The sequence below is a fragment of the Schistocerca gregaria genome, chromosome 3, assembly GCF_023897955.1.
Source record: "Schistocerca gregaria isolate iqSchGreg1 chromosome 3, iqSchGreg1.2, whole genome shotgun sequence".
Taxonomy (NCBI): domain Eukaryota; kingdom Metazoa; phylum Arthropoda; class Insecta; order Orthoptera; family Acrididae; genus Schistocerca; species Schistocerca gregaria.
The window spans coordinates 389193354-389210503 of record NC_064922.1 but is presented as its reverse complement, the minus strand read 5'-3'; the positions used below and the strand labels follow the sequence as shown (position 1 = coordinate 389210503).

Genomic DNA, 17150 nt, shown 5'->3' with positions numbered 1-17150 from the left:
TGCAGTTGGTCCATTTGTTGACTAGCTTCCTGATTCCATCCTGGGAGAATCGGTACGACATCGTGCGCATCCCCTCTGTTATCGTCTCGACAACTGTAATATTCGGAATTCAATTTACATTCACGCAGCTGTTCCTTCATCAGACCAAAAAGGTGACAATCCACATGGAACGAGGTCCAGATTGTGAGGTGGACACCAAGATTTTGAATACACTGGAATCTTTTCCCAACTCTGTGAGGGTTGGCATTATCCTGAAGCCAGGCCACACCTCATGAAAGCTTTCCTCTCATCTTCATTCTGAATTTAGGTTTCAGCTCGCAATACCTATGAGTGTTAACTAACTGTCTTTCCTTTACAACTGTAATAAATCAACAGTGGGCCTCTCACAACCCAAATTACCGACATCATCAGTTTTCCTGCAGAAACTTGACTTTCGCACATTTTTGTTGTAGACGAAGATGGATGCATCCACACTGTGTTCTGGGGACTACTCAGTGGTTAGTAGTGATGGACCGACGAAACGTCAGCGTGTACTATGCAACTGGAAAGGTCTTCTCCTTGCTATTCAGAACGCCGCTAATTTTATTTCCTCATTTTCAAACGTTCATGTTTGTCAATCAGGTAACGTGGTTCCACCCGAGCACAAACTTTGCGATTATTTAGAGATTCAAGGGCATTGAAAATGCTTAACCGTAGCTAATGTTCAACTCGTGTGCAATATCACCACTTCTGTCATGACGATCATCACACATCATTCTCTCAACCATTTTAATGTTCCTGTCCATTTTCTAAGTGCCTACTCGAACACTTTTCGTTGCACTTCTGAAGTATTATGCACTCGTACATAATTCGATCAACGAAACAACTATAACTCTGCTGCGGCTGCATTCTGCGAATAATTTCAGGGGACAGTAAACGAATCATTTTCTCCATTTCTCTTTTTATGCATACGGGCAACGTGGTACTCACAATGAAATGCTCTCAAATCACTATGAATAGAGCTGTTAACTGAAACAACATAACTAACGAACGAGAACATAATTGAAATTAAGACATATCATTGTTGAGCCAGAGCTGTCATCCTAAGGAGCAGAAAAAAAAAACTTTACTTACTGACTTGCTCTCGTACTCACTGCAGTTTCAGAACAAAAACACAGAATTGTGATTCTTGCTCTAACACAGGGGTTCCAGGAGGAAACAGTGGTACACGCAATTCTAGACGAAATTACATGGGCACTTGTTCTGTTCTCAATGTGTTTTAGTATAAAGCTTTTTGAATATGTGAGGAATGGGGACCAGTGCAACATAAATGTAAACTGACAGAGTCCCCTATACACCTTATGTTCAGAACTTGAAAAAGCAACTTCAGTGCATATTTGGCAAAGCTTTCCACTTTATGCGAAATACAGTCCCCCACTAATATATAACCCAAACAGGTTTTGAAAAATTTATAGCGTCGTCAATGGGTCTTTTTATTGAATTTAATTGCGTTTTTGCTACAACATAAAAACCTGCAGTATATATAGTGTTTGCCTTTTGTCACGTTATTTTACTGTTCTCTTGTACTCTACACTAATTCGTCAAAACAACACGTTTTCTTGTGTGTAAGTCTCACATACTTGAGGTGTAGCACATAAGAAACATCTAAAACAAAACAACCGCTGAAGATGTCACAATGGTGCTGAAACACGATTGGGTACCAACATACCACCGTACAATGAAAAAATACTTGTCCTTTACGCAAGGACGAATCCTTTTACCAATGTTAAATCATAAACACGGAAACAGAGCTCTCTTCGTCTCACAGTAATAAACTTTAATAGATTCTGCAAGTCCTGCGTGGAGACGTTATGCAGTTAATTTCAGTTACTGTCGACATTCTGTGTCAACTTCCAATAAAATCATTTAAAATAAACCACTTGGCTTCGTGTTTCCATCAACCCCACAAATAATGGTCTAGCGGAGGAAAGTCGAGTGATCTTGGTTGACGCTCAACAACACCGCCGCAATAGATCCAAAGCGGAGAATTTGTGTGTACGTTACAGCCACTGTTGGTGGATTACTCTCCGCCTCTTCACCAATAAATTCTATACAAACTAAAACGGGTACCAATAATAACTAAGCCAAGGAATGATTGGCGACGATACCAAACCACATGTTAATTAAGAATCGACGCTGAAAATTGGTGTTCACAGTAGCCTACGTAGGAGTTTTCACTCGTCCGTGTGGAAGGGTACCTACTTTGGCTGATTCTTTTGCGCAGCCTTTGTTGTATCAGTTCATAATTAACAATAACGAGTTTATAAATTTACAAAGCGGCATTGCCTCCCCCCTTAGAGTCCTGTTTATCTGGAAGTGGCAGACAGACAAGTTATGCTTTGTACTGTGCCCCACATTAGTTGTGTAGAAATTCTACAACGGCTTGTCGGATTGCTACGAATTGTTCGAAATATGTTGTCATATTGTTGGGCTTGACGATCCGAAACAGTGCAGAGACAGAAAAACACACATTTACGAAATGTAAGCTCACCAGTCAAAATATTAGTCACTCTCTTAGAAGGACGCACTGTTCGCTATGGAGCGCTGTGGATAGGTAGATCTCGTACCAAGCGGTAATTCCGCCGCTAACGTTAAGTCGTGGCAGTGAAATGATGTGTATAGAATCAGAGCATTAAAATGGCTCGACGTGGGCACGAGTTGAAATGGCAGAAAACAGCTATCGTGTTTGGATGTGCCCATCACCATTTCCTGAAGAAGGTTTTTCCCATCTGTTCGCGTACCAACGCGACGTATCCAATGTGTCTACAAGGAATTTTGTAAATTTGTGATAAGGTCTTATGGAACCAAACTTCTAAGCTCATCGGTCCCTAAGTCTACACACTACTCAATCGAACTTAAACTAACTTACGCTATGGACAACACATACACCCATGCCCGAGGGAGGACTCAAACCTCCGACGTGGGGTGCCGCACGGAGCGTGACACGACGCCCCAAACCGCGCGTCTACCCCACGCGGCCCTACAAGGAATGCAGTACCAGTCGCATCCATGTGAACTAACAGAGGCCGGAAACGTGTATCAGTCCTCGAAAACCACACTCGAAAGGAATCGAAGCTGTCAGTAAATACAGGCCCGTCTCAACTACTTCCCGAGCGAACGCAAGGAGCCTACTGCAGTAGACATTTAACAGCGCCAGTCAAGTTGCACTTCTTGTATGGGCCGAACAACACGGAAACTGGACAATACTGACTGGAGGAGGAATGTAGTGCCGTCCGAGGAGTCGCGATCTTAGCTCTGTTCAAATGAAGCAAGACGTCGAATGCACCAACCGTCCCATAAAACGTCTAACATACATTGTGTGGAGGGTGTAGTTCAGGCTGGACGTGGCTCTGTAATGTTACTAGGATGTTTTTCGTACCGTATCTCGAACACATTCACTCAGTTTACTGTAAACAGGAACCAGTATGTTTATTTCAACACACTTGGTGCTCAAGTGTTACCCTTTCCTCCACATATTCATGATGAATATGTTGTGGACACAACCATTTTCACAGAGCCGTACGCATGTGTTCCTGGTCTGAAGAACATTTAGGAACTCTTTCACACACCAATTGGCTCGCTAAATCAACCACATTTAATCTCATAGGAAACAGGGGGGACCACTTGGAACAGCGGGTGAAACGTAGAAACCAACATTCTCCAGTTTGACAGCTATACATTATCTGAATTCAATGAGTGGCATTAGCTGTGTGGACTCTTAATCGCCGAATGGTGACAATTTTTTTTTCCTGTGTGCTTCTCGAGAAATGGTTCAAATGGTTCTGAGCACTATGGGACTTAACTTCTGAGGTCATCAGTCCTCTAGAACTTAGAACTAATTAAACCTAACTAACCTAAGGACATCACACACATCCATGCCCGAGGCAGGATGCGAACCTGCGACCGTAGCGGTCGCTCGGTTCCAGTCTGTAGTACTTAGAACCGCACGGCCACTCCGGACGGCTTGCATTAATAAGTTCTACCCCTGTGCACAGGTGATACCGAAACTCTGCCAAAGTGATATACACAATCAAATGGCCAGGCCGGTGAAAACCTTGTTTTTTAAATATCTGGGACGCTGTAGAAATTGCAGCATTATTTTACATGATGTTCGTAGTTCAGCATAGCGGAAGGCCATTCCCTTCTAAGGCACGCGGCACTTTAAAGAATGGATTTTCTAAGAAAAATACGTGACAATTACTGTAGCTGAAAGCTGTACTACTTAGAAAAAGGCTATACAAAGCTCTGAAATCATAGATGTATTAAGAGGTTTATGAGGTTAATGCACAATGTAATGTAACGGTAATGCTTGCACTACTAAGGTGGGAGACATCTCACACTCGAGCATTAAATTAAAGTTAATGGATACTCAGCAAAGGTGAGCAGGAGGAGGAGATTAGTGTTTAACATCCTGTCGATATTAAGGCCATTAGAGACGGAGCACAAGCTCGGATTGTGTTAAGGATAGGGAAGGAAATTGACCGTGCCACTTAAAAGGAATCATCCTGGTATTTGCCTGAAGTAGTGTAGGGAAATCACGGAAAACCTAAATCAGGATGGCCGGACGCGGGTCTGAACCGTCGTCCTCCCGAATGCACGTCCACTGCGCCACCTCTCTCGGTTTGGTATTCACACCAATTGCATAAGATGACATTCTCAGCCGTAAAATTACTTCTTTTCGACGAGAAAGGGCATCCAGTTTACATCTATTAATTAACCTTCATTTAGAAGATAACGTACACATCGATCCAGCTGGTTCCCATATTAACTTTCACATATCCATTTCTCGCGACTTTTTACCCAGACTTCAGGAAGGTAAAGATACGCTGTCAGTAGGTTGATGTAAGTACAGAGCGTTCAAGTTAGAGGGTATTAGCACGCATTCCAATTTATTGTTGTTCGAGTGAGCTGTAGAACGTAAGCAGTGTCTTTTTGATGTTTGAAAACAACAGCAATAGTAATGAGATACAATAGCTTTCAATTAAAAGTAAAACAATAAAATAAAAATGCTTAAAATTACAATACCAATAAATGTGGTTGATCAAAATTATACGCACAAAACATGCTCTCTAACACAGCAAACTATCAAAGACTGTGGGAAATATAGTTATACTAACCTGTCGTGCAACTTTTCTTCTGGATTAGATTTGTAATCATATAGTACCCTTCGTTGTTCCAGGAACATACGACAAATAGCCCCAGTGTTTTCGCATATTTGCCGGCCGCAGTGGCCGAGCGGTTCTAGGCACTTCAGTCCGGAGCCGCGCGACTGCTACGGTCGCAGGTTCGAATCCTGCCTTGGGCATGGGTGTGTGTGATGCCTTTAGGTTAGTTAGGTTTAAGTAGTTCTAAGTACTAGGGGACTGATGACCTCAGATGTTAAATGCCATAGTGCTCAGAGCCATTTGAACCATTTATTTCACATAGAATCGAAGAATCTAACAGACACCCTATTAAGTCCAATGACTTTTTTTTTTTTTTCCTTGCAACTTAATCTCATTTTCAGATCCATGTTCACATATTTTCACACCTCATGGGATAATTTGTGCGGAGGTCGAAAATTGGTCTGCATCGGTGAAGCAGTTCCGAAACAGAATTTAATATTTCAGAATTCATTAGAATCTACCACTCAGTTTCTTTGTTTTCATTGTAATTTTCTAAAATTGTTGCTGTACTGTAGTGGTTGCTTCCCATTACACACTATCTTCCACGGAGCTTGTCTAGTATGTGGCCTACAACACGGCAGAATTTATGCCAAAGATCATCTGCATTCTGCAGAGCTAAGTGTTATTTGCTGTCTGCTCAATTAGTTATTATTTTCGTAACACTTATTAAGCAGATTTCTGGATTTCTCAGCCTTTCCTCCAGCACCTCTGAGTACAACGATAACGCAAGATTAATGGATATAAGTGCAGATATTTCTACTGAACAATATTTCATTAGTATTTACGTCATATACAGACTGATAATTATTGCTATTGGCAATACAGTCAATCAGGACAAGTTTTTACTGGTCAGGGTATCTTTGTACCACTTATCACTTTGATTTCGTTTGCTGCACCAGCTACTGGCATTATTTCGTACGTATTGTCTCGCGAGATTTAAAAAAATTCTCATTTATTCTTTAGTCTGTTGTTCACTTTTAGTTGTATGACATATTTTGATCTCTTTGGATCATCTTCAGATCTAAAACAAAGTAAAATTATACACTGAAGAGCCAAGGGAAATGGCATAGGCATGCGTATTCAAATGCAGAGACATGTAAACAGGCAGAATACGGCACTGCGGTCGGCAACGCCTATATAAGACAAGTTTCTGGCGTAGTTGTTAGATCGGTTACCGATGCTACAATGACGGGTTATCAAGATTTAATTAAGTTTGAACGTGGTGTTATAGCCGGCGTGCGAGCGATGGGACACACCTCTGAGGTAGTGATAACGTGGGGATTTTCTCGTACGGCCGTTTGACGAGCGTACCGTGAATACCAGGAATCCGGAAAACATCAAATCTCCGACAGTGCCGTTGCCGGAGAAAGAACCTGCGAGAACGTGACCAACGACGACCTAAGAGAATCGTTCAACGTGACAGAAGTGCATCCCTTCCGCAGATTGCTGCAGATTTCAATCATGGGTCATCAACATGTCAGCGTGCGAACCATTCAAGATACATCATTGATATGGGCTCTTGGAGCCGATGGCCCACTCGTGTACCCTTTGTACCCTTAATGACTTCACGACACAAAGCTTTACGCCTAGCCTGGTCCCATCAAAACCAACGTTGGACCGTTGATGATTGGAAACACGTTGCCTAGTCGGACGAGCCTCGTTTCAATTTGTATCGAGCAAATGGACTTGTACGGGTATGGAGAGAACCTCATGAATCCATGGACCCTGCATGTTAGGACGGGACTGTTCAAGCTAGTGGAGGCTCTGTGGTGGTGTTGGATGTGTGCAGTTGGGGTGATTTGGGACCCCTGATACGTCTAGGTACGGTTATGAGAAGTGACACATACGTAAGCATCCTGTCTGAGCACCTGCATCCATTCATGTCCATTGTGCATTCCGACAGGCTTGGGCAATTAAAGCAGGACAATGTGACACCCCACACGTCCAGAACTGCTGCAGAGTGGCTCCAGGAACACTCTTCTCTGGTTAAACACTTCCGCTGCCCACCATACTCACCAGACATGAACATTATTGAACATATCTGGAATGTCTTGCCACGTGCTGTTCAGAAGAGATCTCCAACCTTACTCTTACGGGTTTATGGACAGCCCTGCTGGATCCATGTTGTCAGTTCCCTCCAGCACTACTTCCGACATTAGTCGAGTCAATGCCACGTCGTGTTGCGGCACTACCGCGTGCTCCCGGGGGCCCTACACGATATTAGGCAGGTGTACCAGTTTCTTTGGCTCTTCAGTGTAATGTACAGTTTAATATTTTAGAATAAATAGAAAAATATTGTATCTAAACCTAGAATTTACCTAAATGCTTGAACAACATGTCTGAGTCAGAACCTCATATCAGAATACTGTGTTTTGCAACTGTGGTCAATGTTTTAAACTGATATATGGTGTAGGTAGATGAGAGGAGAAGGGGAAACAGAGGAAAGAGGGGTAAATACGTAGCGAGGGTGACTGGTAGAGGGAAAAGGAAGCAGGCATGGCAATGGTAGGGACGTCGTAAGTTTAACATGAGAGGGTACTACGTAAAATTTTTAAAATGATAGTTAGATAAATATTGTCTTTAAAATATTAATAGTGCAGAACACTGGATGTGTGAGTTGTAATCGGCATAAAATATCAAAATTATAAAGTGGTGATAGGGGGAGTGAGACTGCAGAAAAAAGGCAGGGAGGGGAGGGGAAGGAAAGTTTTAGGGATGTTGTGGGTTTAACAAGAGAGATAGATTTATACTAAAACTGCAAAAAGTCATTTATGTAAATTTTTTCCACTAAAATATTAAAAGGGCAGACAAGTGGACATTTGAATTATAAAAAGCATTAAACAAAAGTGGAAATAAAATAACGAACACTGAATTACTGTTTACAATAGTAAAAGCATGAAACAATGAAAGCACAAAACCATAACGGTCTTGCTCTAATAATATTAAATGGACACGACGGACTTCCTTCCCGAAACCAAGATTTATCTCTATCTCTAACTACCTCGTCGTCTACGTGATTTGAACCCTAATATTTCTTCCTTTTCTAAGGGATCTGAAGTCGACGAAGGGTAGTTCAGCAAGGCGGAGTTCATTATAGTGGTGTGTCCTCAGCAGACTTTGTAGGTTGCTCTTGCCGCGGCTGGAGCACACGTGGTCCGGTTGTGCAGGTCGCGCCGAGCCCGGCGTCGGCAGAAGCAGGCGTCGTCCTGCGGCCATTGTTCCCTGCTGAATTCATTACGGCGGAATTAATGTCGTCGCGGAGCCTGGGAAACCGCAGCCGGCAACAGACCGCACAATTAGGAGGTGAGGCGTGCCGTTCGTTACGCAGTCACGCGACGCGGGCCCGGGAGCACGACCGGAAAGAGCCTCCCATTAGGCGACGCCCACAGCTCACGGCCACTCGCAGCTAATCATCTCTTACCAACATTCACCACATCGATCGGGCGAAGAGGTGTGCTGCTTGAACGCTGCGTGCTGGCTGAGATGACTTACGGTCTCCAATATCAATGTTATTTCACGGAGAATAATAATTTGCGACGGAAGTTCTGCTCCAACATGACAGAATTAAGCTCATTGACGTGCCCACGAAATACATTCTCTTAAAAGAAACGTAAGTAATACTGTCCTCAGCTTGAGATCTGGAGAGAACACCGTAGTGCTTTTAATAGGCACGGTTGCATTGAAGGTGGTATGGCCAGACCTACCTCTGAAATCTGAACTGAATTAGGCAGGCAGTTGTAGCTAAACCTACACTTTAACTTCGACCCGGAAATTCAATGCAACGTTGCAGGTCTCGCCTTAATTATTAGTTCCAAGAGCCGAAGGAAGCGATAAGTGACGCTAAAAATCCTAGGATCGAATGAGGGTTAACTCTGGAACTTTGCACACTGACGGAAAAAAATTTCAACACCAGGAAGTGTTGTGTGACATAGGTGTGTTTCTACATCTGAAAGATGACGTCTGCACAAATTTCGTGCCATTCGCACACGAGTTCCAGTAGCAGCGCTGGTCGTAGGTTGTGTTCCAAAACTGAACAGCATGAAGACAGATGTGATGACACTTTCTATAAGACCTGACCACCATTTTGCAGAACAATGCTCAAGCACGTTCAGTGCAGGCTATTATTGATTTGTTTGACTGATAGGGCTGCTAAGTGCTATACCACCTACTGCACTCCCCTGGCTTAAGCCCTCGTAAGTTCAACACGATTTTTAAACTGAAAGAAGCACTTCACGGCATTCGCTTCAGAACTACTACAAATTCGTAGGGCAACAGACCGCGCCGCTCGAATTGTAAACACAACTGCCACTGCTAAGAGTATCCTACGACTTCCACATCGCTGGCAATGGGTTATACACAATGCTGGTGACTACTTTGAAGGTCACGTATCTGTTTTGTACGAGCTGTAAATAAATAGTTGACACTATTAAAGTTCCAACCCTCTTATCTTTTTCCACTAATAATATATAAAAACAGTGTTTAGTTAAATATTCTTCTACCGAATACAAGGAGTCACCCAGATATAATGTTTTGTTTATATTTAACACTGATAGCAACCTTTGACATTTTATATTTAGGGAGGAAATGATCTAAGATTTGTGTGGCTGCATATTGACGCGAACACACATTCCTCCACACATCCACACAAGAAAAAATCCTGTGCAGTGTCTCGTAGGCCTGTGAACACTATCCAGCGTTGAGGCAGAGTGTTCACTGAGGAACTGACGTACATTGTTGTTTTAGTGTGGTGGAGCTCCACCCTGTTGTAAAATGAAGTCATAGGAGTTCTCCTGAAGTTGTGGAAAAAGCCAATTCTGCAGTATTTGAAGATAGCTCATTCCAGTCACCGTGTTTTCCTCAAAAAAGAAGAGACGGTACAGTTTTCCACGATAAACGGTGGAGAAGGAGTTCACTTTCGGTGAGTCTCTTCCGTGCTAACGTCATAACGTCATGAGGATTCCAGAGTCCCCATACGCGCACATTATGTCGGTTTATTTTCGTACTAACATTAAATGCTACTTCATCACTGAAAATTATCTGCGGTAAAAATGTATCGTCTTCCACGTCCTCTAGCACACCACTGCTGAAGTCAACCCGTTTGCTTTTATCACCAACCCGAAGACCGGGCACTAACTGTATTCTGTATGGTTTATACATGTGGTGCCACAGAAGAATGCTGAAGATTAGATGCATAGACCACATGACTAATGAGGAGATATTGAAAAGAATTGGGGAGAAAAGAAATTCGTGGCACAATTTGACTAGAAGAAGGGATCAGTTGGCAGGACATGTTCTGAGGCACCAAGGGATCACCAATTTACTATTGGAGGGCAGCGTGAGGGTAAAAATCGCAGAGGGAGACCAAGAGATGAGTACACTAAGCAGATTCAGAAGGATGTAGGTTGCAGAAGGTACTGGGAGATGAAGAAGCTTGCATAGGATAGAGTATCATGGAGAGCTGCATCAAACCAGTCTCTGGACTGAAAACCACAACAACAACAACAACAGCAACATGGTTTATAGACCAAATTACGCAGTAGCATTCGCTAGACTGTCGTATGATCAATTGCCAGCTCTTTCCTTCCACTACGAGTATACTTTCGTGGATTCAGCTCAAACATTCGCCGATTTTTTCCGTCATTCCATCAAAAGTGCGAGACCGCCCTGGAGTCTCACCTTTGCACAAGCACCTTGTGTCTTCGAATTGGCGATACCAACGAAGATTGTTTTTACGTGCAGGCTGATCAATGCCAAAAGCAGGTGGACTGAAATCACTGACTCAATCTTTGCAAACTGCAGCACATGGAACGCCTTCTGTTGAGTGGACGCCATCTGACTGCAAACTGAGAAGACGCATTGACTGACACCTAACGGCGATTTTCTGACACTACGCCACAGCCATTCAAGCAACACACAATTCACTGTAGGCAAGTCCCATGTTTCGTAATTATTAACGTCCAAAATCAGATAATTCTTTTTGAAACACACTGCATATCTTACCAGCGTCAGTTTTGTCTATTAACTGCTGATCACCCTATATAAGGTAGAGGAGTGTATCTAAAATTTATCCCTGTGGTTCCCTATAATGATTTCTCCGCAAGAACAAGACTTTATCTCCTTCCCGCATAGTTGGCTTTGTTCAACACCACTTTTTTCGTTACCTGTGTTACGTATTGTTGTCGCAGTTCAGTAACGCTCACAGTTTTTGAAGTAGTTCAACGTATTGTGTTTCAGTCTGAGGCGGACCTGGACTTGGAGCAGCTGAACAACACGCGGCGCGCAGCTGTGGACCTGGTGTTCTTCAACCGGGTGCCCAAGGTGGGCAGCCAGACGTTCATGGAGCTGCTTCGCAGGCTCGCACTGCGCAACGGCTTCGCCTTCCACCGCGACCAGATACAGCGCGTCGAGACCATCCGGCTGGCGCCGCCAGACCAGGTCAGCTGCCTGCACTGCTAATCAAACTAAGTACACCGGACAAAAAACTACTCACTCCCCGGAGACATTACGCTAATAACACCTTCTCTAGCCTTGATAATGGCCTCAATGTGGCGAGGAAGGCACACAACAGGTTTCTTCAGGTATGCCGTATCAAGTTCAGACTACTCACTGGTGACCAAGTCCCTTACAGCTATGTAATAAGGTGGATGATGATTGCACCGTTTCATCCGTTGTTCCTGTGTCTTAATTTTCATCCTATCTGAAATAATCAACAACGGGTATAAGTTTTGAAGGGTTCTTGCACATTTGAGACTGTTTGTTTTGGTCTTCCAGCGGAGCCTGCATGGGTGACACAGTCATTCGTTGTAAGTTATATTACTTTTAAGATAATGTAGATCACCATCCCTTACAACTGTTACATTAGGTAGTAAACAAATTCATTAAACAATATCATTGGTCACGCCTAGAGATCTTTTTATTTCTGTGTTTAATATTCTCCACATTACTTAAAAATTTCCGGGCTAATTGGTCGTGGTCGATGTATAAAACTTTCTCCTAATGTTTTCTTTCCGACTGCGGGAGACATCTTCGGAGGTAAAGTGACGAAATGCAACCAGAACTCGAAGGAGCGCCGAATACATGGGCAGTGTATAGGGCACCACAGTCCATCACGTGACGTGAGATTATCTCTGGTAGTGCCAACATTTTCGATAGAAAGTAATCGATCGTCATTCTTACGTTGCAATTCTGACTCCTGATTCAACACCTTCCTCTTTTCTGTCAAAATTATATCTCAACAGTCTCTCTATACATACGAGCATGATAATGCGATGTTTTCGATATAGCTCGTCTCATTGAATTTTATTTCAATAACACCCTCTTGCTAAAGACGTTCCGCTACGGCCGATTTATCCGTATGTCCCAAGAGGCAATTTCTCTTGTGTTCAACCGCACGGGTGTTAACACAACATCCACAACTAAAAATGGCCCTAAGCACTATGGGACTTAACATCGGAGGTAATAAGTCCCCTAGACTACTTAAACCTAACTACCCTAAGGACATCACACACACCCATGCCAAAAAAAATGTTCAAATGTGTGTGAAATCTTATGGGACTTAACTGCTACGGTCATCAGTCCCTAAGCTTACACACTACTTAACCTAAATCATCCTAAGGACAAACACACACACCCATGCCCGAGGTAGGATTCGAACCTGCGACTGGAGCAGCAGCGTGGTTCCGGACTGAAGCGCCTAGAACCGCTTGGCCACAACAGCCGGCCATCCACAACTACAAGAAATTTTGTACACTCTTGAGTAGCCAAAGGATGTCGTATCTACACTTCTGGAAATGGAAAAAAGAACACATTGACACCGGTGTGTCAGACCCACCATACTTGCTCCGGACACTGCGAGAGGGCTGTACAAGCAATGATCACACGCACGGCACAGCGGACACACCAGGAACCGCGGTGTTGGCCGTCGAATGGCGCTAGCTGCGCAGCATTTGTGCACCGCCGCCGTCAGTGTCAGCCAGTTTGCCGTGGCATACGGAGCTCCATCGCAGTCTTTAACACTGGTAGCATGCCGCGACAGCGTGGACGTGAATCGTATGTGCAGTTGACGGACTTTGAGCGAGGGCATATAGTGGGCATGCGGGAGGCCGGGTGGACGTACCGCCGAATTGCTCAACACGTGGGGTGTGAGGTCTCCACAGTACATCGATGTTGTCACCATTGGTCGGCGGAAGGTGCACGTGCCCGTCGACCTGGGACCGGACCGCAGCGACGCACGGATGCACACCAAGACCGTAGGATCCTACGCAGTGCCGTAAGGGACCGCACCGCCACTTCCCAGCAAATTAGGGACACTGTAGCTCCTGGGGTATCGGCGAGGACCATTCGCAACCGTCTCCATGAAGCTGGGCTACGGTCCCGCACACCGTTAGGCCATCTTCCGCTCACGCCCCAACATCGTGCAGCCCGCCTCCAGTGGTGTCGCAACAGGCGTGAGTGGAGGGACGAATGGAGACGTGTCGTCTTCAGCGATGAGAGTCGCTTCTGCCTTGGTGCCAATGATGATCGTATGCGTGTTTGGCGCCGTGCAGGTGAGCGCCACAATCAGGACTGCATACGACCGAGGCACACAGGGCCAACACCCGGCATCATGATGTGGGGAGCGATCACCTACACTGGCTGTACACCTCTGGTGATCGTCGAGGGGACACTGAATAATGCACGGTACATCCAAACCGTCATCGAACCCATCGTTCTACCATTCCTAGACCGGCAAGGGAACTTGCTGTTCCAGCAGGACAATGCACGTCCGCATGTATCCCGTGCCACCCAACGTGCTCTAGAAGGTGTAAGTCAACTACCCTGGCCAGCAAAATCTCCGGATCTGTCCCCCATTGAGCATGTTTGGGACTGGATGAAGCGTCGTCTCACGCGGTCTGCACGTCCAGCACGAACACTGGTCCAACTGAGGCGCCAGGTGGAAATGGCATGGCAAGCCGTTCCACAGGACTACATCCAGCATCTCTACGATCGTCTCCATGGGAGAATAGCAGCCTGCATTGCTGCGAAAGGTGGATATACACTGTACTAGTGCCGACATTGTGCATGCTCTGTTGCCTGTGTCTATGTGCCTGTGGTTCTGTCAGTATGATCATGTGATGTATCTGACCCCAGGAATGTGTCAATAAAGTTTCCCCTTCCTGGGACAATGAATTCACGGTGTTCTTATTTCAATTTCCAGGAGTGTATTTTGGTGATCTCAAATTCTTATATCTTTCTGCTGCGTTTGAAGGAAGTTTCCAAATCATAATTGCTCAACACATTCCCAGTGGTATCTGTAATCGTACTGAAGAATGGAAGGAAAACTTTCCCTTGCGGTGGCCGTCGTTCTTCGTCGATGCTGATTCTCTCCCTAGGTCGAAGTGCTCGATCTATCTCCTTATTAGAATAGAAAAACTATTCTTCTTGAATGTCAACCGCAGATGTTCAAGGTCATCTTTTAAATAAGTCGGTTCACAGATTTTGTACGGCCCATTCACCAAGGTAGCTTTACTGTATACCCTACTGCCCAAAGTCCCGTCTCCTCGCTTGTCAACAGACACATCCAAGAAATTCAGTTTGCCATTTTTCTCCGTCTCCATAACGAACTGTATTTTTGGGTTGGGGGGGGGGGGGGTTGTTTGGGGGAAGAGACCACAGCGAGGTCATCGGTCTCAGCGGATTAGGGAAGGACAAGGAAGGAAGTCGGCCGTGCCCTTTCGAAGGAACCATTCCGGCATTTGCCTGGAGAGATTTAGGGAAATCACGGAAAACCTCAATCTTGCTGGCCGGACACGGGGTTGAACCGTCGTCCTTCCGAATGCGAGTCCAGTGTTCTAACCACTGCGCCACATCGTTCGGTATATTTTTAGGTTGATGCTGTTGAAATGTATCAGGGAGTTACCAAATTCCTCTGCATCGTGTGTCCGTACTACAAATGTATCACCAACATACCGGTACCACCTGGCTGGTCTTTTACTGGCAGTGTGCAACGCCTGTTGTTCAAAGTTCTCCGTAAACAAATTGGCCACAGCCGGACTAAGAGGACTGCCCATGGCCAACCCCGCCAATGTGTTCATAAAAATGATTACTGTATTGAAAATAGGCCTTGATGAGGCAGTTTCTGAATAACGCAATAATATCTGCTGGAAAAAATCAGCTATACATGAGATAGCTTTGCTCACTGGAATCATGGTAAATAACGACAAAACATCAAAAGCAACGAGGGTATCACCTTGGCCCACGTCCATTTCTTTTAATTTGTTAATGAAACGATGTTGTTGTTGTGGTCTTCAGTCCAGAAACTGGTTTGCCGCAGCTCTTCATGCTACTCTATCCTGTGCAAGCTTCTTCATCTCCCAGTACCTATTGCAACCTACATACTTCTGAATCTGTTTAGTGTATTCATCTATTGGTCTCCCTCGATACGATATGAATTTTTAATATGGATGTCAGTTTCAGAAACGTAAGGATGCAGCAGCGAGGCACGGTGTATAGCTAATTCGTGTGTGGGAGGCCCTATAACACACACAACAGCCCTCAAAGGAATCTGTGGTTTGTGCGCCTTGGGTAGTCCATAGAGTCTATGCGGGATCGCTTCCGTTTCGCAGAGTAGCAACTTATCGTCAAAGGAGAGTGAAGACGCAATTACCAACCGGTCAGTGATTTCAAAAATCTTTGTAGTTGGATCATTCTGAAATCAATACTATTATTGATATTTTCATAAACTAACAGTAATTTGACGCAGGCACAAAGGAAGGTGCTGAGGGATATCAATGTAGATAAAAACATTATCGTTCTTATCACAGACAATTGTAATGCCACGTTCCTGACGAGTAGTGAGAGCTATCATGAAAAGGCCAGTGATATTTCTGATCCCACCAATTATTTTAAAAAATCAGAAGATTTTAAAAATCACTAATCGATTGGTGAAAGCGTCTTTACTCCCTTTGACGATAAGAAGGTGCTCTGCAAAACTGAATCGTACACGCCTAGGCTCTATGGATCTCACCCACTGTGCACGGACCACAGATTCCATTGAGGGCTATTGTGTTACAGGGTCTCCCACCCACGAATTAGCTAAACACCTTGCCTCATTGCTCCAACCTTATGTTGCTGAAGCTGACAGTCATATTAACAATTAGTATCGTTTCATTGAAAAATTAAAAGAAATGCACATGGGCCAAGGTCATATCCTCCTTAGTTTTGATGATGTGTCGTTATTCACCATGATTCCAGTGAATGAAGGTATCGCATGTATAGCGGATATTTTCCATCAGATATTATTGCGTTATTCAGATACTGCCTCACCACGATCTATATTCATTACAATTATGACTTTTATGAGCACATTGGCGGGGTTGGCTATGGGCAGTCCTTTTAGTCCGGCTGTGACATTTGTTTGCGGAGAACAACAGGCGTTGCAGACTGCCAGTGAAAGACCAGCCAGGTGGTACCGGTATGTCGGTAATACATTTGTAGTACGGACACACGATGTTGAAGAATTGGATACCTTCCTGATACATCTCAACAGTATTAATCCAAAAATACAATTTGTTTTGGAGACGGAGAATAATGGCCAGCTGAATTTCTTGGATGTGTCTCTTATCAAGGGAGGGGACGGGAAGTTGTACCATAGAGTATACAGTAAAGCCACGCATACTGACCATTACCTGCATAAAGAGTCCAATCACCATCCCAGACAAAAATGTGTGGACCGACTTATTTAAAAGGTGAACTTGAATATCTACCGTCGAAATTCAAGAAGAATGGTTATTCTAACAAGGAGATAGATCGAGCACTTCGACTTAGGGAGAGAATCACGATAGCCGAGGAGCGACGGGCGCCAAAAGGGAAAGTTTCCTTCCATTCATTATTATAATTACAGATCGCATAGGGCAAGTGTTGAGCAAGTATGGTGTGGAAATTACGTTCAGACCCACCAGGAAGATA

The 17150-nt window shown here is 44.3% G+C and overlaps 1 protein-coding gene across 1 annotated transcript in view; it reads left to right on the top strand.

Moving 5' to 3' along the window:
• LOC126354621 (heparan sulfate 2-O-sulfotransferase pipe) overlaps positions 1-17150 on the top strand; it is a 240771-nt gene that overhangs the window by 165316 nt on the left and 58305 nt on the right. Inside the window, exon 4 of the mRNA XM_050004385.1 lies at positions 11439-11639. Within this exon, the coding sequence (XP_049860342.1) occupies positions 11439-11639 (201 nt within the window). The remainder of the gene's footprint in view (positions 1-11438; positions 11640-17150) is intronic.